This window comes from Piliocolobus tephrosceles, chromosome 3, assembly GCF_002776525.5.
Source record: "Piliocolobus tephrosceles isolate RC106 chromosome 3, ASM277652v3, whole genome shotgun sequence".
NCBI lineage: Eukaryota > Metazoa > Chordata > Mammalia > Primates > Cercopithecidae > Piliocolobus > Piliocolobus tephrosceles.
The window spans coordinates 102,048,128-102,069,447 of NC_045436.1; the positions used below are offsets into that span (position 1 = coordinate 102,048,128).

General features: G+C 40.3%; 1 protein-coding gene across 5 annotated transcripts in view; it reads right to left on the reverse strand.

Annotated features, from left to right (window-relative positions):
* Positions 1-21,320, reverse strand: part of AFF1 (AF4/FMR2 family member 1) — a 203,713-nt gene that overhangs the window by 20,264 nt on the left and 162,129 nt on the right. For all 5 annotated transcript variants that reach the window (XM_023198100.2, XM_023198097.2, XM_023198098.3 and 2 more), the window contains 4 exons: positions 10,129-10,183; positions 9,966-10,003; positions 7,522-7,678; positions 1,168-2,100 (listed from right to left, as the gene is read on the reverse strand). In XM_023198100.2, coding sequence (XP_023053868.2) covers positions 1,168-2,100; positions 7,522-7,678; positions 9,966-10,003; positions 10,129-10,183 — 1,183 coding nt within the window. The remainder of the gene's footprint in view (positions 1-1,167; positions 2,101-7,521; positions 7,679-9,965; positions 10,004-10,128; positions 10,184-21,320) is intronic.

The following is a 21,320-nucleotide window of genomic DNA, read 5'->3' on the forward strand; positions in this document are numbered from 1 at the left end:
TCCTTCTCAGCAGGAGAAAGTTGGCCCTTCTTGTGTCTTTGTCTCTGATACTTGGGCAAGTTGGCTTGGGAATGCTACTGGAGAAAAGCTCACTAATCTTTCATCATCATGAAAAAGCAACAAATAGAACAAGAGCTCAATGATTCAAAATAAAAGGAGACTGTCTAAAATAGCAGCACGTTCAAGTAACAGACAATCTTAAATAATGCGGCAATTTTTTTTTTACTCTGTCTGTCCATTCTGTATCCAAAAGAATCTTCCAAAATTATAATAAATAAAATGATGTGGTCAACACTTTGCAATGTGCCATTATCAGCCTATATTACTCAATGAGATACTAACCATATGTTAGTAACTGTAATGAGGTGTCGTATGGTCATGTGTTAAAATATGGATGTGATATTGGTATAAAAGATCCTACTACGAGAGTAAAATTTGTACAGAGCAGTTCTTTTAATAATTCAGAATATGAATTAACATTTCAATTAATATAATATCTCAATTTCTAACCTAATGGACAAAACCTAATGGGCCAGGTGGTAAATGCCAGTTATAAGAATAAATGAAAATGAGGCTGGGCATCGTGTCTCATGCCTGTGGTCCCATCACTTGGGCAGAGGCGGGTGGATAACGAGCTCAGGAGTTCAAGAGCAGCCTGGCCAACATGGTGAAACTCCACCTCTACAAAAAAATACAAAAACTAGCCGGGCGTGGTGGCGCACCCCTGTGGTCCCAGCTACTCAGAAGGCTTACGTAGGAGGATCATTCCACCCCAGAGACAGAGGCTTTAGTGAGCCAAGATCACACCACTCCAGCCTGGGCAACAGAGCAAGACCTTGCCTAAAAAAAAGGAGGGGGGGGGGGGGTGGGGGCAGCCCTAGATGCTACATTATCCTAAAAGAAGCTATCGTTTTTAATGACTGCCTCACCTTTTTTAAACTAGCAAGACCGATGGAGGGACACAACACGTGTTAATGCCCATATGCAGAATGAGAAGCAAAGTCCAGACAGGTAACGCTGGGAGAAGGCACAAAGGCTACAGCCAATCAAAGCAAACACTTGTGAGACAACTCAACTGGGCCTAAATCAAAGGCGGATCAAAGATACCATCAGGCCAACAGCAAGGATAGGCCACACTGGAGACAGGGCAGTCTCCCCAGAACTCACATTTCTCTTTTTGGCCAATTTGCTTGAGCTGTCTGAGCTCCTCTTCTCAGAACTGTGCTTCTTCCCTGCGGGCAGCTGTTTATCCTCTGCTTTCCTCTGGCGGCTCCCCTTTCCGGGAGGCTGGGGTACCCGAGAGAGCAGGTCTAGGGTGATCTTCACCATCAAGCTTTGTGGGGGAGGAGTGTCCCTGAGCGGTGAGAGCAGCTTGGTGTCTCTCAAAGGCAATGGGAGTCTGTCTTTGCGGCTGTCCTCCTGGACCACCACGGCTTGGCGGCAGCCACTAGTCCTGCTGCTGCTGCCACTGTGGAGCGGGCCCTGGCTCTGAGTCAGGGGAACAAGAGCAAAGTGCTCAGGGCTCCTGTCCCCCACATTGTCCTTCGTGGGTTCTGGGCCTGAGGGAGCCTTAGAGGGGGCAGGGAGGGAGCTCTTGTGCTTCTTCTTCTCACTGGAGGGGGGCACTGCTGGCTTGGGCTCTTTGCTTGCTGCGGCCCGGGGCCGTCCTTTCGTCTTCACCTTGGGCTTGTCTTTGGAAGTCTGGTCTCTGGAGCCGTAGGGAAGAAGTCCCGCCTCCCTTTCCACCTGCAGGCTGGCCCGTGAATCTGCCCGGGCAGAGGCCTTGACAGGTTTTTTGGGTTGTTTGGTTCCAACAGTTTGCCTCTGTGGGGGTTCCTGCTGTGCCGGGGACTTCTGACAGCTCCTCTTTCCGGGGTGGGGGGCTTCAGGTGGGGCCCGGGGGGCTTTGCTGGAGCTTTTCAGGGGAGGATCTTTGGATTCAGAACGCTCCTGACTCGTGGCACCGTCGCTGCTGCCCTTACTCTCTGGGCGCCGCCGTGGGGACTCTGTGCTGCCGGGACCCTCCAGTGGCGCAGCTGGCTGGCTGACTTTGGTCAGCCAGTTGTCCAGCTGCCATTTGTTTGTTGTTGGAGGCTCAGGCTAAAAATAAGGAAAGAAATAAAAGTGTTAACTGACTGATGACAAATCATTCTTTTGTGTTAGTCACCCACTTATACAATACTGTCCTGCAGAGGAGCGAATCCCTCCAAAACCAGAATTTAGGTTCCAGTTATCCTCCTCAAGTTATAAGATCTATAACAATTAACTCTTAAAGCAACCGTCACTTTTTTGTGGGATTTAGAAATTTGGTAATAGCAAGTATTAACCAACAGGCAACTGCCAACTGCTGAGAAATCTTTATAATATATTCTAATGGTAATTATAGTATAATTTAAACAGAATTGACACATTTTGGTATGTGAACTACTCTATTAAGGAATAACAAGAGGAAATGAGTAAAAAATCATTTCATCAAGTATCTGCAGAAGGCAGCTAATGAATAAACTAAGTTTTAGTGGGCTCACATTTTATCCTTGTTTTGACATATTTTTCAACTAAAGATGACTTTTATTCAAGAAGAGATTTCTCTTTTTTGTGTGTGATAGGGTCTCACTCTCTTGCCCAGACTGGAGTACAGTAGCATCATAATAGCTCACTGCAGCCTCAAACTTCTGGCCTCAAGTGATCTTCCTGCCTCAGTTTTCCAAAGCACTAGAATAACAGGCCCATTTCTCTCTTTTACTTAAAAACATTATGTAGTAAACATTTACATGTGACAAAGTTATCACATCACATGTAGTATATACTGATTTGCAATTTTTACACCTTGATAAGAAGTCAGCTGGGTCACATTAGCCAAGCACTTAATCCCATGTGAACCCTTTAAAAGTCAAACATTGGACCAACACGGTGGTTCACGCCTATAATCTCAGCTTTGGAAGGCCAACACAGGAGAATTCTTTAAGCCCAGGAGTTCAAGACCAGCCTGGGCAACATAGCAATACCTCATTGATACAAAAAAGTAAAAGATTAGCCAGGAGAGGTGGCACATGCCTGTGGCCCCAGCTACTCAGAAGGCTAAGGTGAGGACTGCTCGAGCCCAGGAGATTGAGACCGCAGGGAGCCATGTGCACTCCAACTTGGGTGATAGAGTGACACCTCGGTCTCAAAAAAAAAAAAAAAAAAAGTCATACATCAAATCTCTCATTACAAGCAACCTGGTCTGAAATAGCACCTATGTTTCTAAGATACAAAGGGAGGCATACAGTCAGGGGCAATGAGAATGTACAATTGCGTGGCATAAAAACAGAGGTTCCTGAGGTTCCTGGCTTGTTATCTTAACTGTTAGTTCAACCTTTGTCGCTATATTAACTGCTGTTGCATCCCACCACGTCTCTCCAGCTCGGCTATTACACCTTATTAAAAGAATGACAGAGACTCTTGTGTCTCCAAGTTCCACTACTCTATCTTGCACATAGTGGGTGCATGAGATACATGAGTATTCTGCTAGGTGGATTACTATATCCATGAATTTCATATCATATAGAAAAATATTATTGTCTAACAGATAGTTACATTTATTTTAAAGAGAACACATCGCTGTCCTTATGTCCTTATCTTAAGAAAAATACTAATTTCTTTAAAGATCCACTCTGGGAGGTGGTTTGTAGAAATAAGTCATATACATAATGCATCAGAAAATTAGTTGAAAGACATCCTACTTCAGATTTATTTGCTTAGATTATAGATAAGGAGAACACTCCAGTAGGTGGAAAAGTTTTAAGGGGAAGAAAGACTGCTGACAATTTTTCCGAGTGGAACATCCCAAATAATTCTACTCCATAAAACATGGAAATCTAATGATGAAAAATATGTGGCTATGACATAAAGGCTTTTTGGCCAGGAAAAGGTTAGGTAATAAAATGATCAGGTAGACAGTTCGGGTTTAGTGTAACTAATGGAACAGAACTAAGAAACTTAAAAAACCAGGCAAGAACATTCTTTGGACAGTAAGACGATTGCATAATTCCTTTTTTTCTTTCTGTTTACCCCATACTGCTGCTTATGATAACATTATCTTCCTTATGGCTTCCTTCGCTTATGTTAACTGTATACCTATGCTGTCATCCGAATTTAAGGGCAGAGAGGGAGGGAAGAAGGAAACTACTATTAAGTGGCAGGCATTTTGTCACATGTAATCTAAATCTGTATTCAATATTCTAAGAAGGCAGAATGGTTAAGAGTAGAGAAAAGATTAGCACACAATGCCCACTTGTCAAACATGATTTCCTACAGAGACTTCAGGGTGTGGTTACATAAGTGGTTAACTGATGGGACAAGGTAGTGAGAGACATCACTTGCCAATCACAACAGGCACCAAGCCTTCACACCCTTCCTCAGGAAAGGTATGGATACACCTCACCCACTGGCTACACTTACAACTGCACCCCAATCCCTGGCATGCTCTTTAGAAGATGATTTAAGTGCGAACCCAAAAGGGAAGTCATTCCTGGTATAAATAACACCTGGTTTCCCCCCAACCCCCAGAACAGCATAGTACTGAGATACATTTAGTAGTCCCAAAGAATGTCTTGGTTACAGAAATATAATATATTCTTCCACTACAGTCCTAAAAAGTTCTGAAGGAAGGCCTATGTCCCAATTTGAGGGTAAAATTGAGTAGTTGTGCCAGACAAGGGGAAGAGGTAGGGGCAATCCTGTATACCCAATATTAAGTTGTGAAATGGATACAATTTCTTTGACATATTATTTGGGTACTGAGATGGAAAAAATGTTTTCATAAGGGATTGATTTAAAATATTTTTTAGGCTGGGCGCCGTGGCTCATGCCTGTAATCCCAGCACTTTGGGAGGCTGAGGTGGGTGGATCACTTGAGGTCAGGAGTTCGAGACCAGCCTGGCCAACATGGTGAAACCCCATCTCTACTAAAAATACAAAAATTAGCCGGATGTGGTGGCACGTACCTGTAGTCCCAGCTACTCACTCAGGAGGCTGAGGTAGGAGAATCACTTGAACCCGGGAGGCAGAGCTTGCAGTGAGCCGAGATCACACCACTGCACTCCAGCCTAGGTGACAGAGTGAGACTCTGTCTCAATAAAAATAAATAAATAAAAATGAAAATAAAACATTTTTAAAAATAAAGTTTAAGTAGATAAAAGTGCCAAGGTTTTAGACTTTCAAATATCCTAGGAACATTTTATCTTTGTTTAGAGGATCAAGGTCTGGACTTTCATTTCTTTCTCTGCCTCTCCTCACCCGACCCCCAATCTGCCCTCCCAGTGCCAGTGCAACCCAAATACTGCAAATTGGAAATAGGAAAAAAAGGATATAATTATTTTGTATTAGGTGTTTTAATAAATTGGCAAAAGTCAGTATATTTTAGAATGAATTATGATTTTGAATTAAGAAGTTCTGAGCTATGCACAATACAGATTTATTCTTTTAGTAACACTACATAGCTACGGGGAATATGAGTGCAAAACGTTTTTTAAATGCTTGAGGTGATGGGTACCCCACTTACTCTGATGTGATTATTATGCATTATACGGCTGTATCAAAATATCTCACGCACCCATATATACACCTACTACATACCCAAAACATTAAAAGACATAAAAGAGTGAGAAACAGTGAAAACTGCATAATCTACAGTACTGATTATGGAATATTAATGAAAAAGAATTTTCATTAATATCTGTATGTACAACTTATTATGGAATTTGTGTTACTCCCCAAATAACACCAGAGATTTATAATAATGCAGGTATTTACTGTAAAAGGAAAGAGATGTAGTTAAATACTTTAGGAAAAATTCAAAATTTAAAATCTAAACAAAGATAAAATATTCCCAGGAGGATGAGCCTCAGTACATAACACATACTGTCCACAAGTCTGGATCTACAATACATACCAATACTAGCCCTTTTTAGTAAAGCGATTTTAAAAGATAAGGCAGGAGGGGACCATTTATTTTACTTCTAAGAGGTTTCACTCTATTCCAGTAACTTCTCAAGCAATAAAATATATCTATGTCTCATTACTACAAACACCAGACTTTCTATCAAGTTTCAATTATTCAGCCAAATCTGTACCATTTCCATTTTATTTTAATTAAATGTTATTTAATTATCTTTTCGATGTCAGTAATCTAACTAGCATGAAGATTTTTCTTAAGAATAAGGTGAAACACAAAGTAAAGATCTTACAAACGTTAACAGTGAACATCACACAATTTGTCTGCACAGCATATTCAGTATCCTTTTCCTTGAGGCAAAGAAAAATTATTTCAATAGCAATTAGTATCATATAAGGAAACAAAGAGCCCTAGAAACATACAATGTAGTTTCTAAATCTGAAAGGCACTTCAAGTGCAGTTAATACTGATGCATGTCTGTCCACTCCAAAACATATCAAGCTCTTATTTTCCGCGCCAGACACAGATTCGCGTCTAACAGAAAATGACAGCCAGTTATTTTCTCAGCCTCCCTCACCCTCAGACAAGACCCTTAAATCTCCCTACATCAGCTCCAGATGTATTCAGTTAATGCCCCACTGGAACTGCTTTGCTTTCTAAACAGAGACAAACACAGAAGGCTTTTTAATGCTTTCCTAATTAGAAAGCTTCATTTCCTGGCATTTCCATATTAAATATCTGGAATATTTTTCTCGATGTGGGCTGGTCTAATTCACCAAAAAGAAAAGAATGCCTTCCCTTTTCATTCATTTCTTTCCCCACCATAATTTTTACAACGTTACCCAAATTTTGAGGTTATTTGGCAACCCTGTTAGCTGTTACTAACAATTTCTTGGGCTCCACAATCCAGTAAATAGCATAAACCCTCTATATTTATTTAGTGCTTAAGATTTTCAGTCTTATCAGTTTATCTTTACAATATTCTCCTGACGGTGGGTGACAAGCAAACACCATCATCCCTGTTTTACATGGGGCAGAAGGGAGCAAGAAACAGAACCCTGACAAAATCACTTTGCCATCAATTTAATGCATGGCTTTTAGTAATTCGAAAATAGAACTCCTGATGACTTATTTCTAGTTCACTTTCCTGCCCTTTGCTAAATCAGGCGGTCTCCTTTTACTTTCCTTAATTCATGCATTTATAAAACTTCAAAAAGAATTCTCATTAATATTAAAATAGCAGCCTACTGAAACCAAGTTTTCTTTTTAAAAGAAGGGAAAAGAAAATGGTGTGCAAACAGTCTTAATGAGTTGATCTTCAAAACACCACTAGCAACGACAGAGAAGACCTATCATTTTCAACAGGGGAGAGAAGACCTCTCTCCCAGCTCTCCTTTATTAAATATTTGGTAAGAAGCAAATAAATAGAAACAGATGGCTCTAGACAGCGTAGGAGCAGGAAAGCATTGCCCTATGGCACAGAATGACTCAGTCTCATGGTCAGTCCTGGCCCACAGCAGAGACTCTAGCTTCAAAGGGCAGAATGCTGCCATTTAAGGTGGCCATCTCGAGGGGGGACACGGTACCTCCGGAGCTGGGGTTTCTAGGGGCTCATTTTCTTCGCTGTCACTTGAACTGCTCTCGCTCTCCGAGTCTGAGGAACTGTCTGAGTCACTGGTGCTTTCTGACTCTGCACTGCTGGAATGTGCTGATGCCACCGGTTCTGGAAGGGACTGTGGAACACTGCAAAGCAACCAAAAGATAAAATTAGAAGGCACGATGCAAGGTGGATTTCTTCTTTCTCCCTTGCCCATTTTTCTGCTACTCAAAAGGAAGGGTCTTGGTATTAGATACACTGCTAAACTATCACATCATCCAACTGAGAAAGGCCCAAAGTAGTTTAATAGAAAAGCAAAAACCTCTGAAAACTGTTCACCAGATAAATGCATAAATGAGAAGCCTGTGAAATTTTACTCCTGAAGAATATTTCAAGCGATCCAAAATTTAAGTTAGATGCTGGGTGCTTCATATGAAGGGTTGGTAAACCATAGCCTAGGCTGGCTGCCTGCTTTTCTAAATAAAAGTCTTATTGGAAGACACCCATACCCATTTCTTTAATGTACTATGTCTGCTTTTATGCTGCAATGGCAGATTTGAACAGTTGCAACAGAGACATATACGGCCCACAAAGCCTAAAATATTCACTATCTGATCCTTTAAGTTTGCTGGTCTCTGCTACACATAACCAAATCCAATTAATTTCTATAAGAAAAGCCAGTACGTTAAATCTCCCTATATTCTCTATACAAGAACTGGGTGGTAGCCAAAGACCACTAAATATAAATGGTGTTCTTTTGCAAGATGAACTCAAAAGTAAACAACCATTCACACTTCCTGGCAGAACTACAAAAGTGATTTAGGGATCATCCCCAAATATCAGCCAAAGGAGAGATTATCTACTCCAAATTTTAAGAATGGGGCAATAAATCTAAGTTAGTGAGAAAACACATTGATCACACCGCTAGACACACATAGAATTTCAAAGCATATATAATCTTAAAGCTTCACCCTAGATGGTATTAATTAAAGCAATAAGTCATTAACTAAAATCTGGACAGATTCCAAATCCACCTAAAACATTTTCAAAATAGATTCGTAAATAACATACTAGAATAAAAAGTATTAAACAATAACAAAATCACTAGTTGAAGTAATTTTAAAGCACACACGATACAACTATATAATTTCCTCACAGAAATGCTGTACCCAGTCTGTGGCCCTATGTCCACTGGCAGCTGAAGAGCATGAGCCAGTGATGAGCAAAAGGGGCTACACTCTCAATGTTGCTCCTGCCTCAAATCTGTACCCCTGCTTGGTCTCTTCTTTTTCCTTTTCCTTCACTTTTAGAAGTTAGGCTACCTTGTCATGTTTTATGAGTCATCATAACCCACTAGAAATGACTGAACAAAATAAGACATAATCAAGCAAACCTTATGAATCTGTAAGAGTGCACATAATTACATGGGCTTCCTCCACATTAACTATAACATCCCTTGCATAATGGACAAGATTTTATTGCTAATCTCGTCTCCGAGTGGATGAGCACATCTCAAGGGAGTAAAATAACTTTGTCCATAAAAGACAGGTATCTGGCATATCACAGGAAAATATTATAAAAGTAGTTCAAACAGTTCATATTTTCAAAAATTAAATCATCACATTTCCTAAAGTATGGCTGGCTTGTTCCATTTCCCATCACACTGAAATGTACTGCTGGTCATTTTGAAAAGCAGCTGAAACAGTATGAAAATTCATGTAACTAAGAAAACAGCCATAATGAAAAAGAAGTTCTGGAAATAATTGAGCTTTACTGAAAACAGCAAATCTGTTACCTCCACTAAAACCCGGGGTTGTCAGTTTAACTTTTCAAATATTGATTACCTAACACTGATGATAAATTGTATTTTAAGCTTGTTTGTAAACTCCTTTTTTGAGACAGAGTCTCGCTCTGTCACCCAGGCTGGAGTGCAGTGGCACGATTTCAGCTCACTGCCAACCTCCATCTCTTGGGTTCAAGCGATTCTCCTGCCTCAACCTCCCGAGTAGCTGGGACTACAGGCACGCGCCACCATGCCTGGCTAACATTTGTATTTTTAGTAGAGACAGGGTTTCACCATGTTGTCCAGGCTGGTCTCGAACTCCTGACCTCAAGTGATCTGCCCACCTCGGCCTCCCAAAGTGCTGGAGTTACAGGCGTGAGCTAGTACGCCCAGCCTGTAAATTCTTAAAAATCTTTAACATCTATACTGATGATGCAGATCAGTGTGGGGCTCTCGCTTCTATAGGGTTAACAGCCTCCTTATGGCTGATTTAAGCTTCCAAAATATTAAACAGGTACTTTCCTTTTACTGTGATCCTTCAGCTCCTTCCCATGAAAAAACTGCGGAAGTACTAAATAAGGCTTTATTTTTCCCATTTGGTAAAAAAATTGCAAACATTCTGTACAGATGGGGAGAAACCCACACGGTACCTTGGAGGTGCAGATGAGGAGGGAGGCTTCTCTGGGGTCTAGGCATTCACAATAAGGGGAAGAAGGAACAGGAAAAGAACAAAAAACAGGTTAGAACAAGCAGCTCAGATCTGTTAGATGGATTTAAAAGGACTCCTGGTATTACAGGCTGTGCAACACTTACTTGTTCACCGTCACTGTCCTCACTGTCACTGAGCTGAAGGTCGTCTTCGAGCATGCTGGAATGGGCAGGGACACAGAGAAGAATGAATGTGAAATGATTTCTAACAACTTTTCTAGCACGTAAATAGAAAATATGCCTAATTAAACAAAAGAGAGAGAGGACATGTATATGTTTTCTTTTTTTATTAAAGGCTGTAATTTCCTGAAAATGTAAGTTTTACAATTATACAATTACAATGTACGAATACAATTATAATTATATAATTATAACACAAAAACCAGTTAAGTGCAAGCCTCTCACCATCTCAAGACAGACTCTTTCACAGGTTACAAACACTGAAGCAGAACTACCACAAGACAAGGATTCATTGCGAGCCCTGAGACTAAAGTCCTCCACTCCTAATCAGTGAGGTCAGGGTCCATGCAAACAAAACAAATGGGGTGGATGGGGGGGATACATAACACACTCAATTACTTTCTTCCAAAAGCTCTAACTGAATTAGAGTAATTAGCCATTAAATGAATTAAAGTTGAATGAATATTTGTAAAGCACTCAGAACAGTGCCAGGCACATAAAAAGTTCAACATTAGAATTAAATACACAGTAAGATGTATGATGCTATCAAGGCAAATATCACCCAACAGTGTAGTTACCTTACATTTCTGTCCAAAGGACATTATTAATAGTGAGCTTTATTTTTCACATGTAATAAATTATTCTTTTTTGCCTATGTGAACATTGGTCAATGGGAACAGTAATACAAACGCAATTGTCTACAGATTATGTTTAACCTTATCGCTATTGTTTCAGTGGGAAAAAAAAAAATCCATTTCCTCAAACTTGGATTAACATATCTGTAGGCATTCTGGCTTATGGTGAACCCAAATAGTAAAAAGCAAACATTTGCCAATCTGTACATGTGTTGCCAAATTTTAAAAACCCCCCCACCCTTAACCTTCTTCCATGGAAATACCCAAATATCACAGGGATGAATCAGTAATTGCTTCCTCTCTTCCTTTTCCCCCAAATTTTATGAACATGGCTATTTGAGGAAATGTTATAAGTAAAACTGAAAAGGAAAAAATAATCTGCTGGAGCATTACCAATGCTCCAAAAAGCAAATTATTAGAGGTTAAAATCCTTCAGTATTTCCAAAAATACCTATTCAAAAATCTTACCACCAATTTTTACTGCAAAGCCACTATCTACCACTGAAGAAAGCAAGCATGGTTACTTTGGAAATCCTGGTAAAAATCACTATATTTTCTAATGAAAATGAATAAAACTTGGCTGTTTTGTAAATGACCGCCTACGTGAGGTGGTAACTCTGCCAAGAAACAACTTTCATAAATGTACTAAAAACATACTGGGATAAGTTTCTAAATAAAATGAAAACTGTCAGCAACTTGTAAACGCAGGTTTTGCACAATATTTATCTAACAGAAGCTAAATTCATATTTTTATTTCTTTTTGAGACAGGGTCTCACTCTGTTACCCAGGTGTGGTCTTGGCTTACTGCAACCTCCGCCTCCTGGGCTCAAGCAACCCTTCTGCCTCAGCCTCCCGAATAGTTGGGACTACAGGCGCATGCCACCATGCTCAGCTAATTTTTGTGTTTTTGTAGAGATGAGGTCTTACTATGGTGCTCAGGCTGGTCTAGAGCACCTGGGCTCAAGTGGTCTGCCCACCTCAGCCTCCCAAACTGCTGGAATTACAGGCGTGAGCCGCTGTGCACAGCTAAATTCATATTTTTTCAAGGCTAGAAAATACAGCCTTCAGTCATAGGACTTGCCAGTTAGCAACATAATGGTATACAAGAAACAGTCACTCAACAGGTTTATTGCTAAATGGTGGCTTGGCTGGGATATACACAAACAAAAGATAAAAGAAGTATCTTTGAAATAAATGTAAAGGCCGGGCGCAGTGGCTCAAGCCTGTAATCCCAGCACTTTGGGAGGCCAAGACGGGTGGATCACGAGGTCAGGAGATCGAGACCTTCCTGGCTAACACGGTGAAACCCCGTCTCTACTAAAAATACAAAAAATTAGCCAGCCGAGGTGGCCGGCGCCTGTGGTCCCAGCTACTCGGGAGGCTGAGGCAGGAGAATGGCGTGAACCTGGGAGGCGGAGGTTGCAGTGAGCTGAGATCCAGCCACTGCACTCCAGCCTGGGCGACAGAGCAAGACTCCGTCTCAAAAAATAAATAAATAAATAAATAAATGTAAAGTATAATACAACCAGAAAAATATCTGGCGAAGTGTATTCAATATTAGCCACCAACCACAACAAAACAAAAAATGGACCTCTTTCTTAGTAACTAGGTTTGTTTTGAATAAAACTGATTTGCCTTAATTCTTGTAACATCAATGATCATGTAATCCAACCACACTTCCTGTTTTGAGCACAGGATTAGAGATTCTGTAACTTTCTCTTCTAGCTACTAAACATCTAACTTCCAAGAACATACTCTCCTAAAGTAAGGCAGAAAGTTAGAGAAAGTTCTGACTTTTGGCTCCACTTCCTCTTCAGGATAAACAGGTACCATGAAAATGCTGTCCCAGATTCTAAAAATCTTCCCTGCAGAGAATTACGTAGATAGTAACAAAATAAGCCTGCAGGTATAAAACCTGTTCCGAACCTAAGGAGTAGGGACTGTGATCTCTGAAGGAAGATCGCAAAAGCTATCTCCAAAGAAACACTCAGAAGTGATAAAACCAGCATGGTCAAACAAAATCTCTCCTCCCTCATTTGGGATGTATTGGGATTTATACATAAAGTATTTTACTTAATAAAAATTTGTGAGTATAATGTATTTGATAAAGAATAAACATATCTCACATGAGAATCAGCAGATCTGTGTATTACTAGTGTCTGCTGGCACAGCCAAGAGTAACCACAAAATATTTCAGAAAGCATGATGATTTACTGTATCACCAGAGGTGGGTATCTCAACATAAACTAGCATGCTATTACTGGAGGAGAAAATGGCTCAAGAAAAAAAAAATTTTCTAAAGTTTTTTGATTAAAAAACATGTACGACATCTACTTTAAGTTACAAGTTGTTAACTAAGTTATGCTAATATAAAAAAGCAATCATGAATACCATTATGATTTTTTTTCAAACAGAAAATCCATGTAGCCGAAGACAATTTGATGACAGGTGAAGGATTTTTAGGCATAAGGACAAATTTTAAAGGAATTCAAATTTCTTTTAAATTTAAGAGGCTAAGGTCCTCCGCCTGTCTCACACACTATATTTGAAGCCAAGGACGTACTATATGTGAAGAATCAGCCCTTGAATGTGAAGAATGAGGAGATGAACTACAGCACACCTAGGTGAGCACCTCTGTCCCCACAGCATGAGAAGCCAAATCTCTTGGACCCAGTCTCAGCCATAGTAATAAAGCCTGGGTCAAGAGAACAGAAAGCTCAATGGATATGCTTCTTCTTTCTCACCTGTAAGTTTTTTTGAATTAGGATCAAATCATTTTCACCTTTATATTCTGTCTAGAAACTGGTAGGTATCCTAAAAAAGCAGGCTGAATAGGACCCCTTTGTTGAATAAGTAATAGTATCATGTAGCTGTGCCCACTATGTGATCAGAACAGACACTGCCTATATTACGATCCTGTGTGGTGGCTTTTGACTATCCCTTCACATTCTAAGGATGAGGAAAACAGCCACCTGACATGCCCAAGATCATGAAGCTGGCACATGCTGGGGCTAGGATGCAATCTATCCCATCTGATACAAGATCCCCTTGTTCTGGCCAATGGATAACACAATGATTAGAAAACCCAACTGATGTAATTAAATCTAAGTTCCAGAACCCACCAAGAGGAAGACTTTGATTTAAAATAAAACTACTTTCCTATTGGAACTCAATATGCTATGCTTCCCTTATGAAGATAAATTAACTTTAAACCTTATATACTTTGGTCAAATAACAAATTTCATTTCCAAACGCAAAGTCAAGGAAGTTATTTCAAAACATACAAAATCGTATTATCTACTTTGATAGTGTTCAAAAGAAGCCAAATTGCTCAGGTAAAGCAACTCTTTAAACTACATGTAGATTTAATCGCATTTTATATTTGGTTAGGTAAACTTTTTGCTTACAGGTAACAATTCTCAAAACCCTTTGTACAAATGCATTTTTCAGGCAGCTGTTCTAGCAAAGCTTAAAGAGCCACATACAGGTTCTGGCAGGCATGCTGCAGTGAGTCAACCCAACTGCTACTGTGTGAAGACACAAAGTCACCATTTCTTTTCAATTTCTTAGTACTGGGCTTGCCCGAAGCTTTCACTGCCAATATTTTGCAACATCTCAATTCAGATCCAAAAAGTATTTACATAGCCTTATTTCTTGGCTTAACATTTCTTATGATCATTTTGAGAAAGAGCAAGTGAAGTCAAGCTCATAGCAGTTATTCAAAATCAGTAAATCACAACCATGGCATCAGGTGTGCTAAAAATAATAAGAAAAGTAACACTTTTCAGGAACCACTAACAAGTATGTGAGAATGTGTAAACTTACAGAATCTCACAGATCTAAAACTGATCCGGGGATAGGATGGGCAATGGCACACAAGGCAGGAGAAAGAGGCTGGGCTCCAGAGCACAGCCAGAATCCCAGAATTTTTTTTTTTTTTTTTTTTTTTTTTTAATTTGAGACAAAGTCTCACTCTGTCGCCCATGCTGGAGTGCAGTGGTACCATTATGGCTCACTGCAACCTATGCGCCGTCCAGGTTCAAGTGACCCTCCCACTGAAGCCTCCTGAGTAGCTGGGACTACAGGTTTGTCCCACCATGCTCGGCAATTTTTTTAAGAATTTTTTTGTAGAGACGAGGTCTTACTATATGCACAGGCTGGTCTCAAACTCCCAGGCTCAAGCAGTCCTCTCGTCTTAGTCTCCCAAAGTGTTGGGATTACAGGTGTGAGCCACCGTGCCTGGCCCTAGAATCCTGGCATTTTCAAAGCAATCAGGTTCTGATTCCTTTTTTGATGTATGGCAGAAATAAGGACTGCCCATGCGTTCTAAGAGACGATGGGAGGTTACAAATTACGAAGCAGGCTAGACAAAGAATAGATGAAAAAGTGAAAAGGCAGATGTCCGGCAGTTGTGACACAACATATAACAGGAACTCTCCAAATGGTGACAACAGTTAGAAGGCAGAATTCAAGTTCACGGAGAAACTTTCCACAGGAATTATGGGATAACAAGATAGAGGGGAAACTGACTCTACATGATTAACTCTAGTGAAAGAGGTTAATGTTTGATATGATAAAAATGGTTGCTGGAGTCATAAAAGATTATTTAAACTCCATGGATGAAGTGAAGATTATCTGATGTCAAATAAGGAAATGAGAAAAATCACAAGAGTATAAATGAGGGAAAATCTGAAGTTAAATCAGTAAGATTAAATCAGTATGACAAGGTACAAGAATTATATACTTTCAACTAGAAAAAAAATCTAGAATATTACTTTAAATCATGTCTATTAAATACTGTGCATAGGTATTCAATCAAGTTTATCGTGTAATATCTTTCCTTCTGCATTTATTCTGAGCACTTACTACGTGCCAGGCACTGCTCTAGACCCTATGGTTAAAACTCTGAACCAAAAAATGTCCCCGCTAGTCTAGAGGAGGAAGACAACTAAAATACACCATTTCTCAATGGGTAACAAGCCTGTGGAGGGAAAAGGATGAAAGAGAAAAGATGGCTAGAGGTCACTCTTTTATACAGGGTAGTTAGGGAAAACTACTGATAAAGGCCACCCAGGGTCAGAGCTGAAAGGAGGGAGACAGCACAACGCAAATCTTGTGGAGTCATCAGAACACCAAAACAAGCAGGGAGACCAAGGCTGCCAGAATGGAAAGTGGACGTGTGCGTCGGGGAGGAGCTGTGGTAGGGGGTAGGTTTTGGAGGTTCTTGGAGGCCTTTTCTGGGGGGCGAAGGAGGCAGGAAAGTGAATATGCTTGTGCAAGTGGACCACGCCTTGTTGGTTTAATAGCCCAGCATCCCACAGAAAGGGTAAAATACACAAACTACCCTTAAGGCTAAGATTCCTAGTGAATTAAAATATATTTTATTCAACCTTTCAATCTAGTTTAAATTAGCCTAGGGTCACCTGTTGTAGTAAATTAGCAGTTATAATGTAAAATGACACTTAAAGGGACCCTTAAGGGCTCCCCAAAAACCAGGTTTTATATATGCAAATGAACTTTTTCAAAGTAATCACTTAAAAAAAAAAAATGACTCCCTAAGGTTTTCAAAAGCTTTCAAAGCCTACAGCGTAATCTGTTAAGCCCCTTTCAAGGTGCCAAATAGTCTCTGCCTTTCTCTTATCAAATGTCACCCTCTCTGGACCCCTCTTTTCCCTGAAGTATAACTACTATCCAAAGAACTCATCTCAATCCTGTCACTGTCACATCCCTTGTTCTGTGTTATATGCCATCTACAGTTTGTTACAAAATGTGGAAGACAAGGATTTCGTCTTATTGACCACAGTTTCTCCAAGTACCTAAAGCAGCACCAAGCACAAAGCATGTGGGGCCGGGCACGGTGGCTCACTCCTGTAATCCAAGCACTTTGGGAGGCTAAGGTGGACGGAGCCCAGGAGTTCAAGACAAGCCTAGGCCAAATGGCAAAACCCCGTCTCTACTAAAAATACGAAAACTAGCCAGGTACGGTGGTGTGTGCCTGTAGTACCAGCTACTCAAGAGGCTAAGGTAGGAGGATCGCTTGACCCCAGAAGGCGGAGGTTGCAATGAGCCAAGGTCACCCCACTGCACACCAGCCTGGGTGACAGAATGAGACCCTGTCTCAAAAAAGGAAAAGAAAAAGTGAGATGAACACTTAATGAAAAAAAAATTTTCATTAATAAATGTTCTACAATGCTGAAGGCTTAATGCAGATCTACAAATGTACAAATAACCAGCACAAATGTTTGTTCCCTGTTTTTGAGAAGTGGAAGAACTAACTGTGAATAAGAGATGTAGATATTACTTCAATGTCAAGTTCTAAGCTTTACATGTGGGGCAGATTTCTACTACTTCCATAATATTTATCACCAAATTGTACTTTCAGTTAGACCTGCCATTTCAATATCCAGGTTCAAACAGTGTAAGCTAACATTTGAAAACAAGAGGAAAAATTTAATTTCCTTAGGCTAAGCATGATTTAAATATTCTACAAGTAAAGCATGTCTTCAGACTTAATTCTAGTACATTTCAGCTGACACTACTTATGTCCTGATGTGACAATTATATATTACGATAAACAGATAGAAGGAGTCTTCCTTATTCACCAAAATATTTAAAAGCCAACAATGTTTTGAGTAAAAGCTGAAAACTCAGGCTCATTTGAAAAGGTATCAGACTCATCCCAGCCTTTATTAACTTGGCACCAGTCTTTCTCATCCAACTCGAGGGACAATCCCAATCTCAGCCTTCACATTCAGATATTTGCCTCACTTCAAAAGAAACTTTCCACATAAGTAATTAATATTTCAAAGTGCTATAATGACTAATTTCTGTCTCTTACTTTTAGTGTTGATTTCAGAGGCCAAAAACAAGAAAAATAATGGAGGGTACCTTTTTGTAAGGACTTGGCAATTTGGGGGTAGGGGAAGAAACAAGTTAGCTAGAATATCCAAATAAATTGCTTATTAGTTTCTAAAATATTAACACGTTTGTCCTCTTTCAGAGGTTGACAAATGCAGACACCGGTAAACTAAATCTGGCTGCACGGAAAGAGAATTGTCCACAATTATATGAAGGTCACAATTACTGTAAATAAATACTTTGTACTTTGTCCTCAGCACTTCACAGATCTAAGCCTTGGAAAGGAAGAGGATTCCAAAACCAAGAGCCCTTAAACAAATACACCCTCTCTTAAACTTAGGGGCAAATTGCACTAACATCCTAGCTAATCAATTACCTACAGAACGTTACAGAAGGAATCCATTATTTGAGAAATAACTACAGCTTAAACTACAGTGAGAAATATATGCTAAACCATTACATTTAATTTCACACCTACATCCTTCTATCACGTTGCTACCCCCTACCCATATCTGAGTTAATACAGACCACTCGCAAGCTTATCCTTTGCTACTAGGCCTCTCTTTTTATCCTCTTATATGTCCTATTCCACTTGTCTAAGGATTCCCAAGTCCTCATAACTCTGAAAGAAAAAGCATTAAGACCTAGATTGATTTTTTAAATCAAAGTATAAATGACCCTGTAATTAATAATTTTTTTCTGACATTCAAAATGCATTAGAATATCGAATATCTCCCTACCACTCTATGTGCCACTCCAATAGTTTAACTGCATGTCATAGAACCCTAATGCTGACAATAGATCAAATCAACCTGCGAACACTAAGAGATTTGCCATACAAAATCTGAAATAATGACTGCAATTTGCAAATTAATTGGGACACCACTTTCTTCTAATCTCCATTAAAAGTGAGTTCATAAAAGCCATTCCTTTTTCCCAAGGGTACATTTCATTTTGGCATTTATCAATACCACCACGTCCATCCCCCACATAATCACCAAGTCCACACAACCCTCATTATCTACTCGGCCTCAGTATCACTTCTCTTCCATGTTACTCTTGCCTCTCCTCCCTTCCACTAGGTCCTACTTCTACCCCTTCTATAAATCTATTAGGATCACCACAAATATTCTTTCCTAGATAATTTTATATGTAGTAAATTAATAGTTTTTATAAAGCAAACACAACGTGTCACAAGATATACTTGTTAGCAACTTTCAGGCACTTCTGATTTGAGTGGTTTAACACTGCTATCAAGAAAACCACTCATTTCACTGAGCAGCTTCATCACAGGAATGGTCTGTCTCTGAAAGTCTGAAAGCTGATGGAAATTGGAGTGGTAGGGTGTGACTTTTGCCCGCTCAGTCTGAGGCTACCTCTCAGGCAGACCCAGCTGCCTTTCTTCCTCTATCCACAGGCCAGAGACGTGGTCCCTTCCCCACTTTGGTGCAATTGCTCCACCCATTCTACTCCTGGAAGAGCAACCCCAATCTATGCTTACAGTCAATTGGGATACCCAGGCTATCCCTGGGTCTACTGGGATACGTCCCTTCCTGGCTGCCCCAAAGACAATGGTCAGGGCCTTTTATGGTCTACAGGGCTTGACAACCAACCATCACAAAGAAATACCCGGTGTAAAACCCTACAGAGGGTTACAGAGCTTCTACAGAATTCTTACAGTTGTGGTCCCTGATCTGCAGATTCTACTCCTTACCAGCCATCAACTGGTTTAACAAACGTTCTCCTTCCTGAAATGTAATCCATGTCAGTGAGTCTAGAGTCTTAGAATTTAGCAGACAGTAAAATTTCCAAAAAGACAAAGGGACTGTGGTGGTGTGTATTGGTAATCCAGCTACTCAGGAAGCTGCGGCAGGAGGATCACTTGAGTCCAGCAGTTTTAAGACAAGCCTGGGCAACATAGTGAGACCCTGTCTCTAAAAATATGTTAAAACATAAATAAGTAAAAAATAAAAAAAAAAAAGAAAAGGTGAAAGAAAAGGGAAGAGGAGCTGGGCATCACAGTAGCCTGTGCCTATAGTCCTAGCTACTCAGGAGGCTGAGGCAGAAGAATTACTTGAGCCCAGAAGTTTGAGGCTACAGCGTGCTATTTGGGCTTGTGAAGAGCCACTGCACTCCAACCCAGGCAACAAAGCAACCTTGTCTCCAAAAAGAAAAAGAAAAAGAAAAAGATAGAAAGAGGCTAAGTGTGGAAGCTGACATCTGTAATCTCAGCACTAGGACTGCTTTAGCCCAGGAGTTGGAGACCAGCCTGGGCAACACAGGGAGATCCCACCTCTTAAAAAAAAAAAAAAGCTGGGTGTGTCCCTGTAGTCTGTAGTCCTCTGTACTCCGCCCGGGGTGACAGAGCAAAACCCTGCCTAAAAAAAAAAAAAAAAAAAAGGGAATAACTAATAAAAGATAACATTTTACTCTCCCAGCAAAAGGCATTAAAAACAACAAAAAACTCATCATCTACCAGAACCACAAATAAAATACATTCTTACCACATGCACAAAACCCATCTTTCAGACCAAAAAAACACCCCGTCTTCTTGTTCCTTTTCCCCTCCCTCATTCAGCCATGGTGAAATGAAAACAAAGTACACTAAGGAATTGGCACTTGGGAAACACTTAACCCAGACCCACATTTAGTCATGGCAAGGAGATAAAATAACCTCTCCAGCTCAATATATAGTTTTTTAAATAACCCATCGCAATCCCCACCTTCCAAAATACATGGAACAAATATTGTGCCTAAAACTAAAGGAAAGCTGGAGCTTAAACTCCTGGGCCACCTCAAATCCTGAGACCAGCAACACAGAGTTAGTGACAGATCAGACACTGAAGGAAGACCTCCTCACTTAGTTCCTATGACCACTTCTTGTCATATGAAAGTAAAGAAGTAACAGTTCAACACCATCAAGAAATGACAAATTGGGTCAAAATGCCAGTTAAAAAATTTTTAATATGCAGTCTAAAATGTTCCAAAAACCCAAAAGATATCTGGACTTACTGGCCTTAATAAAGAACAGCTGGGCAATAAGATTAGCTCTTTATTAGTAAATTAGGCCAAAAAAGGGTGTAAAATCTTCAATTGTGCACATCCCCCAAAACTTGTTTCCAACAGCTAAAGCTATTTAAGACTGACATCTTAAGAGCCAAGGCCTTCTATTTCCACAGTTAATATGTAAGTAATGGCTGAAAAACCTTTTTTCCCCTCAAGAAGACCCTTTAGCAAACTCTCCAATGGTACATAGACCCTCAACAGGGGAACTTAATCCAAATATTAGGCCAGGAACAGTGGCTCACGCCTATAATCCCAACACTTTGGGAGGTTGAGGGAGGCGGATCACTTGAGGTCAGGAGTTCCAGACCAGTCTGGCCAACATGGTGAAACCCTCTCTCTACTAAAAATACAAAGATTAGTCGGGCATGGTGGTGGGCACCTGTAGTCCCAACTACTCAGGAAGCTGATGCATGAGAATCGCTTGAGCCCGGGAGGCGGAGACTGCAGTGAGCCGAGATCGCGCCACTGCACTCTCACCTGGGCAACAGAGTTAAGACCTCATCTCAAACAAATAAGCAAAAAAAATTAATGTGGGCCTTTCTTCCCTTTACAGTGCA